Source organism: Seriola dumerili, unplaced genomic scaffold, assembly GCF_002260705.1.
Source record: "Seriola dumerili isolate Sdu_G_001 unplaced genomic scaffold, Sdu_1.0 BDQW01000044.1, whole genome shotgun sequence".
In the NCBI taxonomy this organism is placed as follows: domain Eukaryota; kingdom Metazoa; phylum Chordata; class Actinopteri; order Carangiformes; family Carangidae; genus Seriola; species Seriola dumerili.
The window spans coordinates 6386991-6401161 of record NW_019174299.1 but is presented as its reverse complement, the minus strand read 5'-3'; the positions used below and the strand labels follow the sequence as shown (position 1 = coordinate 6401161).

The 14171-nt window shown below is 39.7% G+C and overlaps 2 protein-coding genes across 2 annotated transcripts; both read left to right on the top strand.

Moving 5' to 3' along the window:
- The first annotated feature begins 332 nt into the window (after positions 1-332).
- On the top strand, positions 333-6028 carry LOC111217676 (ectonucleotide pyrophosphatase/phosphodiesterase family member 7-like). Its single transcript, XM_022739650.1, has 6 exons — positions 333-582; positions 1009-1154; positions 1530-2159; positions 3567-3801; positions 5423-5534; positions 5692-6028. Exons 1-6 carry the CDS (start codon positions 348-350, stop codon positions 5747-5749), a joined length of 1416 nt encoding a protein of 471 aa, XP_022595371.1. The 5' UTR covers positions 333-347; the 3' UTR covers positions 5750-6028.
- Positions 6029-7411: 1383 nt separating this feature from the next.
- Positions 7412-13710, top strand: LOC111217430 (chromobox protein homolog 2-like). The gene is made up of 5 exons (XM_022739292.1): positions 7412-7489; positions 7583-7626; positions 9420-9485; positions 9858-9927; positions 10004-13710. The coding sequence occupies exons 1-5, from the start codon at positions 7418-7420 to the stop codon at positions 11351-11353; spliced, it is 1602 nt and encodes a 533-aa protein (XP_022595013.1). The 5' UTR covers positions 7412-7417; the 3' UTR covers positions 11354-13710.
- The last annotated feature ends 461 nt before the right edge of the window (positions 13711-14171 follow it).

Genomic DNA, 14171 nt, shown 5'->3' with positions numbered 1-14171 from the left:
GAAAGACAGCATCAACAACCGAGTTAGGGGGGGAAACAAACAGCCGTGATGCCCGGAGAGATTAATCTGCTTTACTGGCAGTCCTCAAGAGCAAAACGGGGAAAATTCACTGTGAACACAACTCCCAACCGTAAAATCGACTCATAAACACCATTGGGCCGCATGCAGGAAAGTGCTGAGATAAAGTCTGTCCAATCTAAGAGATAAGATAAATTGGTGAAACTTTGCTCAGAACATGTTGGCTTCAGAAACCTCAGGTGAGATGCCAAGAGGTGGATCCTCTTGTAAATGAGAGTTTTAGCTGGAGGATAAAGTCAGTTAAGATCTGTGAAGTGCCTGTGTTCACCATGCTGTGGACTGCAAGTCTCTGCCTCCTCTGGGCTTTGTCCATCCTCGGAGCGCCGGTAAACAAACAGAGACAGAGAGTGCTGCTGATCTCCTTCGATGGTTTCCGGTGGGATTACGACCGTGATGTCGACACACCAAACCTCGACAAAATGGCCAAGGATGGAGTCAAAGCCCTATATGTCACACCTCCTTACCTCACCATCACCAGTCCTACACACTTCACCCTCTTGACAGGTAAAGTGTTTCATTTTCTACAACAGTGCTTTCAGTTGGCAGGGGATCTGCATATCATGACGGAACAGGAAACTGCTCTGAGTTTACTTTGCAAGGACAGAAAAAAGCCACAGGAAAAAGGAATTAGTTGTAATTGAATGTCCCAGGGTCCAACAGCTTTTATAGCTGAGTAAGATGATTATGCTTGGATGACTGAGGGAAGAATTCTCTGCTCCCTTTCTTATTTTGACTCTCAAATCATCAGTGCCAGCTAAAAGAAATTTAACTTCCTTGAAATTAAATTCCTCTAATCTCCGAAGTTGGTCGTAAGACCTTGTCCAAAAGCGTCATGCCACTCAGCCCGTTAAGTTGATAGAATTTTTAATGTGAATGTGTCACGCTATGAATAATGAGTGCAAGCCGACTGACAGTGATTCTCTTCTGTAGGCCGCTACATTGAGAATCATGGGGTAATCCACAACATGTGGTTCAACACAACCACCACTGAGAAGAAGCCTTACTATCAGACTCAGTTTGTGAATGAGTGGTGGGACAATGGCACTCTGCCTATCTGGATCACAGCGCAGAGACAGGTGTGTGCAGCACAATTTCCATCTTATCTCTGAGATACTGTTTTGCTGTTTACAGCACTAGAAACCATTTCTCTTGACAAAACACCTCTGAAAGCCTGCTGAATGATTTCAGGTAGATCACTGCAGTTATATTGGAAACTATTTTGCAGGTATAGATGTTAACTGCATGCAAATGAAAGCTGCTGTAAAGCTGCCTAAAAATTTCAGCTGTACGTTTAAGAAAATGAATAAAAATGCATCAACTACTAATTTGATTTCCTTGTACGCTGACAGTGTGGACAGATGAGTTCTTGGCATACTTGTAAACATGTCAAAGTACATGTGTCATATTTATGTGTGTGATGTTAATGTGGCCTCTTTTTCCTAACCTTCAAGGGCCTAAAAGCGGGCTCTCTTCACTTTCCTGGCACAGCTTCCAGTTACCAGGGACAGGTTGCTATGGTGCGGGAAGTGGAGCCACGGCTTTACAACTACAAGAATGAGACTGCTTGGCGAGAGAACACAGACAAGGTGATGGGCTGGTTCAGAGACCAGGATCTGGACTTTGTGACCCTGTATTTTGGTGAGCCAGATGGCACAGGCCACAGATATGGTCCGGACTCGCCAGAGCGTCGAGAAATGGTCAAGCAAGTTGATAGAACTGTGGGCTACATTCGACACTCAGCGAAACAACATGGGCTGACCAACAGCCTGAACATTATCATCACAGCCGACCACGGCATGACCACAGTGTACCGCAATGGTCAGGTGGAAGAAATCACCCTGTCCAAGATCCCGGGCTTCTCGTTCAGTGACCTGTCGTTTCACCTGGTGGACTTTGGACCCTCTGGGATGCTATTGCCAAAGCCAGGCAAGCTGGAGAAGGTTTACAATGCCCTGAAGGGTTCACATCCACACCTCCATGTATACAAGAAGGAGGAGATGCCAGAACGCCTCCACTTTGCCAAAAATGATCGCATCCTCCCCATCATTCTCTGGTCGGACCCTGGATATGTAATCAATGGGGTGCGTTGACAGATAAAGTCACATTTGCTTTTTATGTCTCTCTTGTTCAAGAACTGGATGTTACCTGTCAGACTGAAGGCATGAGTTATCTAATAACTGAGGGGCCGCAAGAGTGATCAGACATATGTGTCTCTGACATCAATGACTTGGGTTTGGAAAGTTTAAAACTATAGAGTGACTTGCAGCAGCAGTTTTCTACCCAGTGCAAGTCCTACTGATTTACCCTTTAAAGTAAATAGCTATTCCATGTCATCATTTCCACTAGCATGCCAAGTTGCAGAGTGCTTAAAACAGCAGCAAAATGTAAAGATATTACTTTTACTACTGAGACTCCTTAGAATGAACGCTGCTACAGCATTTCCATGTCATGTAGAGGTATTGGCAGCTTACTAACAGCCAGTAATTTATGTGATAATGGCCTACTTAGCTGGTTAAAGGGAAATCAAATGATAACACTAATCTGCTGATACAGATAAATAACCAGATAAACAGTCTTGACATCAGAAATACTGAAGTTACCAGCTGTGTTTTATTTATAGAAAATGGTGAAACTGGACACTTTTGAACTAGAGACAAGGAGTTAAATTCTAATCTTAGTACATTACAATTTTAATCAAGTGAATTTGCACGTCCTCGGGATAATCCAGGCCTGGCTGATGACATGCAGTGCTCTCAAATGCTTCAGGAAGCTATTCATGCCTCAAAATTCAAAATTAGCATTTTCATTTCAGTCACTTCACTGTGCAGCAACTTTGCAACTGAATGTGTCAGTCAGTATTGAGAACCATCAAATCTTAAGTTAATTTAAGTTATTGAAATCATAAAATGTCTTCAAATCCTGACGATGAGGAAAATAATCAGTCTTGTGAATCCACTGATGAAATGGGTTATCTAAAGACTACAGGTTACGACCTGCCGTGACTGTATTATCTGACGGCCATTTTATGGCCACTTAAACTCCTTTTAGCTTCATCTCAGGGAAGGATATGTATGTTGAAACCCTTACATAATAGCTAAGATAACTGGGTCCCCCACATAGTGGTATTTATATCACAGTTTGTCTCATTAAACTTAATATATACTACAACATTATCAAATGAATGTATGTCCTTAAAGTATTTTATGAAAATGGAAATTTTAGAGATGATTAAAATTCTCATTTAGCCACTTTCATCAGTTGATAGTAATCACAAAGCGAAAACAGGCCTTCCTTCTACAATATGGAAATGACTCTTTCACTTGGCCAATACCTCCCTCTGCTGAGTAAATAAGAGTAGGCCAAGATGTGTGAACTCTGTTGCTGGTAATGTCCTGTTATTAAAATCACTGGCTTAAAAGAGCTGCAGTCTAAATGAACCTAAACTGGGTCATGCGAGTTGTGGTAACTGTCCCTGTGTGTCCTTGCAGTATTTCCCAGTTCAGTTCAACAAGGGAGAGCACGGCTTTGACAACCAAGAGATGGACATGAAGCCTTTCTTCAGGGCAGTGGGTCCGGCGTTTCACAAGAATCTGAAAGTGGGACCTTTTGAGACAGTAAACATCTACCCCTTGATGTGTCACATCCTGGGCATCCAGCCGGAGGTCAACGACGGCCACCTGAATGCCACCAAACACATGCTGGTTACTAGCACTACAACTCAGGGTGAGTTTATATCAGACTAATGAGCCTCTCCCCGTGGCCTCGAAAGTGTGTCATTCCAACACCTGCTCCTTCATTACTGGGCCATTCATCCATCATTTCCGACTTCACATATGTCCAAATCAGATGTAGAGGTACTGTAGGTTAAAACTAGAAAGTACATCTGGCATTGCTCACAGTAAGTTCCAAAAAGAATATGTAAAAATGTGATGCCAAGTGTCTGCTGTTAAACAGTTACAACAGGGACAATGTTAGCAATATTCTATATTTGTGAATAAATCGTGCGATGTGTTTATCCTCTCTCAATGTTTTCTGACTTCCCTACTGAGTACATCAGACTAAGCTCTCTGGTTCCTACTGAAGCCATAAAGTAAATCTTTAAAAATGGGTCACTAATATATGTCTGTGAAGATTCATCCAGGTCATGGTATTTCTAAGTGCTGAATGTAAGGAACTGAAGTTGCATAAGGTTCTTGAAGACGTTTTATTCGAAAGGCTTCATCAGTTCTGAACTGAAGGAAAGGTCACTAATATACTCTTTTTAAAGGCTTTGTAAAAGTCTGTGCACTGTAGTTACAGTTACAGTTACAGCTAACTTTACTCAATCAGGGAATATATAAAGCATTTCATATAATGATTATCTGGAGCAGAATCAAGTCAAAAATAAACTACAGAGTGTGTGGTAATAAAGGAACATGTCAGAAAGTGGAAGTGTGGCTCACTGATGTGTGTTTAATAGTTTTTGGACAATAATGAAGCTCTATGGCTCAGAGGAATAAGATATATCAGGCTTTGATACACTTTATCACTTTGTCAATTTATTAGTAAAATCAATTGATGATTTGTGTGTGATTTTACTCACACAGCTCATAATTTTGCAAAATGTTGTCTGGTGAGTTTTAGATTTTACATCTGGCGTGGTCATTTAATTTGCTAGTAGGGGCAACATAATCTGACCTTAAGACTGTTGAACTGCAACTCAAGTTTAAAGCAACCAAACACATTTACGTAAGTATGGAAGTATAACATTTAGGCACTTGTACTTAATTTGAGTGTTTCCATTTTAACCTACTCATACTAAAGGCTCCTTGTTTTTGTTTTATTCCAGATTTTCACCCAAAAATATTGTCTACTTAAATTTTTTGTTTGGCTTTTAAGAAGGCACATTAATTTGGACTGACTTTCATTTGAATTTGTCCTGAAACTAAAAGTTGTTGTGTTTCCTGTTGTAAGACACAGATGACACTGATCACAGCAGTTTTCAGTAAACAAGCTCCTCTTGTGGTGAGCAAAGCTCACAACGTACAGAAGACCTTTGTGCCTGAGTGACACAAAGAAGCTATTGGACAAAATGTAAAAGTAATTGTTATAGCGCCATCATGTGGTTAGTTGATGCAGTTTAGTACTTGAGTAAAGGCAGTACTGGTTGCTTTAGAACAGGTATTTTAAGGGAGGAAGTAGAGGAATAAGATCACAATGAAGCAAATGGGGTAAAATAACTGTGGTTCTTTAAAAATACTCACACAAAATTCCAGCGGTCTGCAAAATCAGTGTAGAAATATCAGCATCAACTTTCCAAAAGCATAAACTTAAAATTTGAATGTGTTCTGTTTTTCATGTCAAGATGTCCTGCAAAAAGTCTTCACGGGACTAGCTGCAGTGGCTGGATTTCTTGTTTTAGTTTTTATAGTGATGACAACCTACACAACACTCAAGAAGAAACCGAAGAATAAAAGGTAATAACACAGTAATTAAAACAATTATTACATGCCATTTCTGTTTGTCCCCTGTAAGTATAGGCAACAAAGGTAAAATTCAGTAATTCACAAATAAGACTATTTTCAATATTGATATAAAGGTCACAATATGACAATTGTATCTTTCTGTTTTCAGATCAGGAAGTTTGAAAGATCCTCAAGAGACAGAAAATACAAAACAAACTTCATTTTGATCACCACACAAAAACATAATTCTTCAGTGTGAGACTAGGAAACAGCTGCCTGTGGACAGTCTCTCTGGGTGATTCTATCTCATCCTATATGAGGATATGGATTTTATATGGATCACACAAAGAACCAAAAAGCAGAGGTGTGCGTAACCATTTTACAAATTATTATTTTTGGTTCAAAGTGGAAAATGAACAGAACTGGGTGAAGAGTGAATGAATTCATCAGCCTACTTTGAGTTTATTTTGTTTAGTATTTCGTTAAATCTAATTCTCTAATGCAAAGTGAGTGAAGTATAAAATGTAAAGTAAAAGTAAATTATAAAATGTATATTACTGTCTGTTTCACAACATGTTGTAATTGAATGTCTGAATGAATAAACTTCATTTACCTAAACCTAATTTACGTAAGGCTATGAGGTTGTCTTAAAGAGCCTTGATTAAGAGCACCTGAGGCCACAAATTAGGATTAACTATTTAACTAGGCCTATTAATTGTTTTGAAAAACACAAAAAAGTTAAAATAAAAAAGCACCATGTAGAGAAAAGTGATTAATCGAATATGCAAGTCGAAAAAAGTGTGTTTTAAGATCTGATTTGAGAACAAAGCAGTAATTACTTTATAATGAATATGTCTCTACTTTCACTTACAATATGTGAACATCATACGACGGTGCCTGCCATGGGACATAATTCAGCAACCACATTCTCAGTTACCCGCCTCTCTTCGCGTAATGGTGTCAAGCTACGCACGGTAGCACTGGAATTCCGGTTAGGATTTTCAAAATAAAACTATACTTGAAGTCTTGCACACTAGTGTAATATTTTTTCCATTAAATTGAAAATATACGTTAACACAGATACCAGAATTACACTGTTTGTACAAGAGGATGCCATTTTTTCTAATGCATGTTTTTGCAGAAACGTTGATTAAGTTTTAATTTTACACAAAGAAGATAATGCAGTAATACAAAACATGTATTCAGCATGTATGCTTCCATTTGCTTTCATTAGATGATTGTGTTAATTAATTTTAATTAATCAGTTATCCATTTTGAATATTTAAATGATTTCCAATTCACATCACTTCTATCCAATTTAAATATCACTTTAATTAACTTACTTACTAATGTCTACATTACAAAATTTAACCTATATAATCAATCGTTATACTGGCTACATTGCTCACTAATAAAGCCAATACCAACTGACATTGCTGGACTTGCCTGAGCTTATTCCACCAACTGCAACATGCAATATTTTATGTATGATAGTTATATTGTATAAACCAGTTTTATAAGAGACATATAGTTCTATTTTAGTGTGCATTGTTAGCATCTGGTAAAAGACAACAGATGGCAAATTAGCATTCTGGCTGATTTACATTACACTGACAATTGAGCACCATCATTAACAAACAAATGAATTATACAATTTACATACATTATTACTTTAGATTAGATTTTTAAAAATCCAGGTATTGCCTCTTCAGACCTGTTTAGTTATATTTCCACTACGGCAATTTTCCACCCAGTATTATCAGTGCTTTAACTGACAATACCTTTATTTTGAAGGCACGACTCTACACACCCGGCCCTGTCGGAGTGTAACTGTGATTAACTTGGCGCAGCTCTTGTCTTTTGATAAAGGATTCTTATTCGGGGTGAAGGCAGACATGGAGGAACTGAGCGCCGTGGGAGAGCAGGTTTTTGATGCCGAATGCATTTTAAACAAACGACTGAGAAAGGTTAGAGCTGTAAAACGTCTCAACATATATCCGCGTTTTTATTTTTCTGGCGGGTGTTTACAAAGGTTCTTCCTCTCTTGGTTTATCTTTCAGGGAAAGTTGGAGTTTCTTGTGAAGTGGAGGGGATGGTCATCCAAGTAAGTACAAGTGGAGCTGCTCAGCACGAAACAATGAAAACAACAACAACGTGTCGCTTGTTGCTTTTGGCGAAACTGTTGAAGCTAAACCGTTCGTTTTTTTCTCAAAGGTCCGAGTCCAAAATACAACAACGACGGGGTGTTGTTCGTTTGCGTTTCTTATGGCAGTTTCTCCAAATACAGCTCACAAATTCTGCCTTTACAATGGCTTTCTTTTGTTCATAACAACTCAAATTTGGGAATTTAGCGGAAAGCAAGAGAAAATACTTTTTAAACTACATCAATTTTGTCTTTCTGGATTTCCGTTCCTCTATTTGTTTGAAGATAATGGCGGTTTTTAACTAATTTAATTGCTGACTGAAAACAAGTTTTTTTGTGTGTGTGGCTCGGACACGACAATCAAAGCACTCAGATTTCCAAGAACTGTTTTATATTTGATTTATAGCCACTTAATACCCTGATATATTCGTTACATAACTCATAATTCAAAAGTGATTTTGAATTATGAGTTATTTTTACACTGCATTAGTGTCGCTGCTGGTTAGGCTCCACTCTGACTTCATTTCTTGTCATTTGCCCTTTCTGTTCACTCCACATTGTTGCTGTAATCCACCATCAATGCACACGGTTGCCTGCCAGCTCCATGGCTTTCTGTTAGAACCACATCCTTTGTGTATGTGTGTGTGTGCGTGTGTGTGTGTGTGTGTGTAGGGAAAGGGTGGGGGTCGATTATTTCACTGGTGACTGCTGATCAGAATGGGCCATTCAACAACAAGTGATGAGGAGAGAGGTCATTACATATGCATGTAGCTCAGATCACTTAAAGAAAAAACACAATGACCTTTTCAGGTCTGTTTCTGCAACAAATCTGACTCAAGTAATTCAGTGAAAACAGCACCGGGCCATGTCAATGCTGTCATACAGATGCAGCAGAGAAACACCTGCAAAACAAAGTTGTTTTTGCCATCTAAATGACACTCTGTGCTGTGCCAGCACAACCACAACAAACCTCTTATTCTCACGACTTCCCATAAATGTCACAGCACTTCCATGATCTAAAAATGGTCTTCCTTCCTGGGTTGTTAGTGTTTTTCTACAGAGATGGGCAGTTGGGGTTTCACCATAGCTGAGCTCATTGTGGAACAAAAAATAACTAAAATCTGATCTGGCAGCTGTGGCAAACAAGTTGGGAAGTACCTTATGTGGTTTTCAGTGAAATAGCCAAACTTTCCCAAAAATCCTCACACACATGTATCTCTCCAACTTATCTTTCACCTCTGCACACCTGGCCAGTTGCTGCGTAAACCAGATGTGATTGTCAGATTGTCTTTTTCAGAATAGTAAAGATGCAGCTCTATGAAATACACCGTTAAATGAACTACCATTTTCAACTTACTTATTAAGATATAGTTTATAAGTGATATAGCTATTACACAGATCTCTGTGTCTGAAATGCTCTTTGAGTGCTGCACTGCACCATCTATTTCTCTGTGTAACACAAAGCAGACCTAAATGATAGTTTTCATTTTATTTCTGTTAAGGACTATATTTTAGTTCTTGCCCTGTTGTCAGCTATCTTAAAAGGTCTTTCTCAGCCAATCCTTCTGTAATTTGTCTCACAGTATAACTCACAGTTTGCCTGTAGTAAGTTCATGGCTGCTGGAACAACAGAGTCCTCTGTTACTGCTCACTGCTGAGGCTGGAGGGTACATTTAATCTCACGGGGGCCACATTGCTTCTTTATTTTGACTAACACCACGATGTGTAACACTCCTTATGTCAATTTATTTCAGACACAACAGCTGGGAGCCCCAAGAAAACATCCTTGACCCAAGACTGTTGGCTGCATTCAACAAGAAGTGAGTGTCCTTGTTGAGCATTAACACACCAATCGGTGGTCAATTTGTTACAGTTAAAAGTTGTTTTGTAAGAAACAAACACACATTAAGTGATATGCTTTTGATTGATTTGCACAATTGTGTGCAAACCATAACTTTTCCCCCGTGTTCATAGATTTGTTGCATTTTTAGCCATTCTAACCAATCCTAGTGATAACCAAAATAGTATATATTGATGTACAGTATATTGTAGTTTTTATCAATTTTATTAAATTTGTTGGTTGTATTAACACTGATTTTTTTTTACATTACAAACGTGGAGCTTCAACATTAGTTGATGAATATTCATTAATACCACATTAAGCATTTGTTGAAATTTGTTTTTCTTTATAGAGAGCAAGAAAGGGAGCTCCTGCTGCGTAAGAGAGGGAAAAGGCCAAGAGGACGGCCACGGAAAATCCTTGTAAGTACATTCTAAAGCAGACCGCCATTCTTTGAGGGTTTAGTACACAATATCTAATGTTTGCTCTTTTATTTAGGAAAATGTGCCTGAAGCTCCAAAATCAAGCAGCTCTTCATCTGGCTCATCATCGTCATCGTCCGATTCCTCATCCTCATGCTCCTCCTCTTCATCCTCATCAGATGACGATGACGAAGACAGCAGCGTTAAGCAGGCAACCCCAAGTGTCAGAACACGAGACCTTCATCCCGTCCCTCAGAAGAAAGCACAGATTGTCGTTGCAAAACAGGAGCCCCCAAAGAAACGAAGCAGGAAACCTCTGCCCCCTGAAGTGAAGGAATTTCAGCAGAACAAGAGCCCTCGTAAAATCCTGAAGACGTCTAAAGATACAGATCTTCCAGGAGCCATCAAAAAGCCTGTTCATCCAGCAAGCTTCACCTTCATGGGTTTCCATCGGGGCTCTGCTAGGGATACAGTGGGTAGTCAGAACCGGAGTTCTCTGGCCCAGGGAGGGGCTGTTAAAAACTCCATGAGCTCTGTGGGATCTGGCAGGTCAGTCCAGCCTGCCTCCCTCTCTCTGAACAAATCCAGCCAGAGCAGGAATGTCACTGAGGGTAAACTGTCCATCTCCAGTATGAGCAGTGGGACAAGTCTGGATTTGAAAGCAGCTGCTGGTAAATCAAAAGGGGTAGCAGCGTTGAATTTGAATACATCCAAACACCCCATTCAAGGAACCACTCAGCATACACTAAGCTCCCCCAATGGACAAAAGAAACCCCAGGGCCCTGTGTCAACACTGCAGCGGATACCCAATACCAAAGCGGTGGCTTCTGTACCATCTAAGAACGCCTCTTCCAATCAAGGTTCAGGCCTTCAGCCTCTCAACCTTCAGAGCAAACCAATGCAAAGCAATGATGCTCCTGGAAATGGCACTACCCCAGTGTCAGGTGTGAGAAATGCAACAAACCCAGCAAGGAAAACTACTGTCACACAAAATCAGGAATATAATCCTAAGAGTCCAGCAACCCCTGGAAGACTGCAAGCCAGAAAGAACCAGCCTGGAGCAGACAAAGTCAAGGAGGCAAATGAAATCCAGACCTCTAGAGTCCAAGGCAGGCTGGAGAAGAACAGTGTGCATAAATCCTCCACGGAGGTCCAGAGCCAACAAGAGAGATCGGCCTACAAAGATGGCAAGAAAGCCAAAATGAACGACATGAGCACAGGTGAAGAGGAGAGCAGCTCAGACTCCGACCAGGATTCCTCCTACACCGGCCAGGATCGCTCAGTGGCAGTCCAGAACCAGGACTGGAAGCCCACGCGTAGTCTGATAGAGCATGTGTTTGTAACAGATGTCACTGCTAATCTAGTCACTGTCACAGTCAAGGAGTCTCCAACCAGTGTTGGGTTCTTCAGCATTCGTAACTACTGACAAGGATTCAACACACTGCAAACCAGATGGACTTTGGATCAAAGAGGCAGGATTGGGGTTCTGAAGGAACTAGATAAAACCTTTCGCTGGAGAATTCCTGAGGAACACATTGTGGAATGGAAGTCAATTTGCTCTTCATTTTCTTTTAGCAAAAGACTAATTTTTACGTTAAAAAAAAGGACATCAGTTATCGATTGTGATTATTTATTTGCTCGTGTCTATAAATTGTTCAGGAAATGACAGTCTGATAATCTCAAATCTCAAGTCTTTTTAGCCTCAGAGATCCCAACACAGCATTGTTACCAGGGTCCTGGGGAAAAATAACTTTCTCATATTCATCTTTTAAATATCAAGCTAAAACTCTGTTGCCCATTGTTGCTGAATCTGTGCAAAATATTAGCATTCATAGTGATCTCTTGTGTGTTTCCATCTGCTGTGTTATAACATACAGCTAAGCAGATGAGAGGAATGACTTAATGAAGAAATTATGAAAGGTAGGCATGAGCAGGAGGGCTAGCTTCTTTTGAGGATGGCGGACATTTAGTTCATAATATGTCATTATGTGTTGTGAATCCATATCAATAGTTAATGTAAACCAGTTTTTAATTCCTAGTATAGTATTGTTTTTTAATGTTTCATAAATTAGCTACCTCTGTTTTTTTTCAGCATTTGCTGCAAATGTATATTCTTTTCTTATGGGACAGGAAAACCTTTCCCTCCAGGGTATACCATCATTGTGTCCATATTATGTCCATATAATTGTTTTTATATAGCTCTAATGTATTGAGTTTTCATGCTGTATAGACATGTGTTAGTACCAGCAACCAGCCCAAGCTGCAGCTTTCAAACAACAGCTTTGTTTCTATGTTAGGAAAAACTCCCATCAGAACTGGACCTGCGTTCCACGCGGTGTTGAACTGTGCACACCTTTATCGCCTCAAAAAGGAGCTTCATTCCACAGTGCAGCCAGTTTATCTGCGCAGTTTTCCAAATGGGCTGAAGCATGTGGGGAGTCAGATACAGTATCTCTGTTCCTCCCTGGTGCTCAGATAAGACTCAGTTCTGGCTGAGGTTTGCTCTTCTGCCTTTGCATCAGTTCTGTCCTTCAATGAGGTATTCACCAGCAACTTTAATCTTCTCAGACTTGTAATTAATACTGACAAAGGCCAGAGAATAAGTGCTTGTGTTGACATGGCTGGATGATCATGGACAGTACACCTGACAAAGCTTCTCCCTCAATCTGTCAAAGCCTCCCATGAGCCTCTGAGATTGCTTAAGGCAACTGCTTTCAAAGTGGGGAATGGGAAAAGGTTTGGGGGTGGACAATGCTTGACAATAAACTGTTCAGCATTGTTTGTCCCAGACCACAAAATGCCAGATTTCATTGTGTCTGTTGCTACTGGTGTTTCAAAATCTCTAGTACTGAAATACCACATTTGATTTGGTTGTCTTTTTTGTTTTTCTGTTTTGTTTTTACTTTACATGCAGCTGCAGACGTCTCATTTCACCCGCCTGCATGGGTTCAGGAGCTGCAGGCCCAGCCTCCCAGAGAAAAAAGGTCTTTATCTGATGTAACGGAAAAGAAACCACAACAATGTGCGCTACTTTCTGCTCCCTTGAGAGGAGTTCAGCAACAAAGCACTTCGACTGAACTCTTCTGTCTAATCCTGCTTTGCAGACTGTGCCTTTCTTTCTCTCAAAGACTAAACACAAAGGCATTACCCCAAAGATAGCTAGAATTTCAGGTTATTCAATAAAAGCGTACCCCTCGAGCACAGCATGGGGACTGTACCTTTTTTTTGTCCATATTGTTGTGAAACAGCAAGGAGACCTTGCTGGAAGACTTATCACACATGTATGGAACAGACAAATATTTGATGCCTTATTGAAACAATGAGAGTGGTTTAGGCTCAACTTATAGAAGTACTTTCCATTCAGGATCATCTGAAAAATACTGAGTGCTTTCTCATATTACATGTGTTACAGGTGAAAAATGTTAGTGCGCAGCTTTTGGTTTCTTCTTGTCAGTATAGTTTTTAAGTCAAAGAAATGCATAAGGCAGTAGATAAAGATTAGTCTAGGCTCAATCAATGTCACTTATCACTACCATGTAATAGGCTATGGGGTAACGCAAGGTGTTTGTATGAATTTTTTTTTTTTTTTTTTTTATATATATAAATGGTATCTGCTTTTCTTAATCGATGAAAAGAAAGAACTTTTCTTTCAGTTATGGTCTTTTTTTAGATCTACTAACCATTTCAATGGAATGTTGTTCTCTTTACACTCTATTTATTTCAAATTAAGAGCCTTTCAGGGTAGGACAGTGTCATCAATCCTTGTATTGTGCCGCTTGTCAAATTGACTAATAAATGGTACAACCTTATTTCTGACTCTGGTTTCTTTACAGTAATTTATCAAGCAAAAATACCAAATACTTGCTGGTTCCAGCTTCTTTAAGGTGACGATTATCTGATTTTGTCCGTTATACATCAGAGATTCAAAATATATTGCGTATGTTTGGGTTTTGTACTGTAGGAGAAAACGAGTAGTTTGAAGACATAACAATGGGTTCCTGTTATTGGTATTTTTCACTATTTGCTGACATTTCACAGACTAACCAATCATAAATAAACAGATTGATAGTGAAAATAATCTGTAGTTGCAGCCCTACATTCAGCATGTTAGCATTAAGCATAGGTGAGTCAACATATCTGGCGTTTCAGATGGTACCACAGACCATTATCATGCCGATGGGACGTTCACCAACAGAAGATGTCATAACTCATCTTTTGTTCTCTCTGAAGCAGTGTAGTATTAG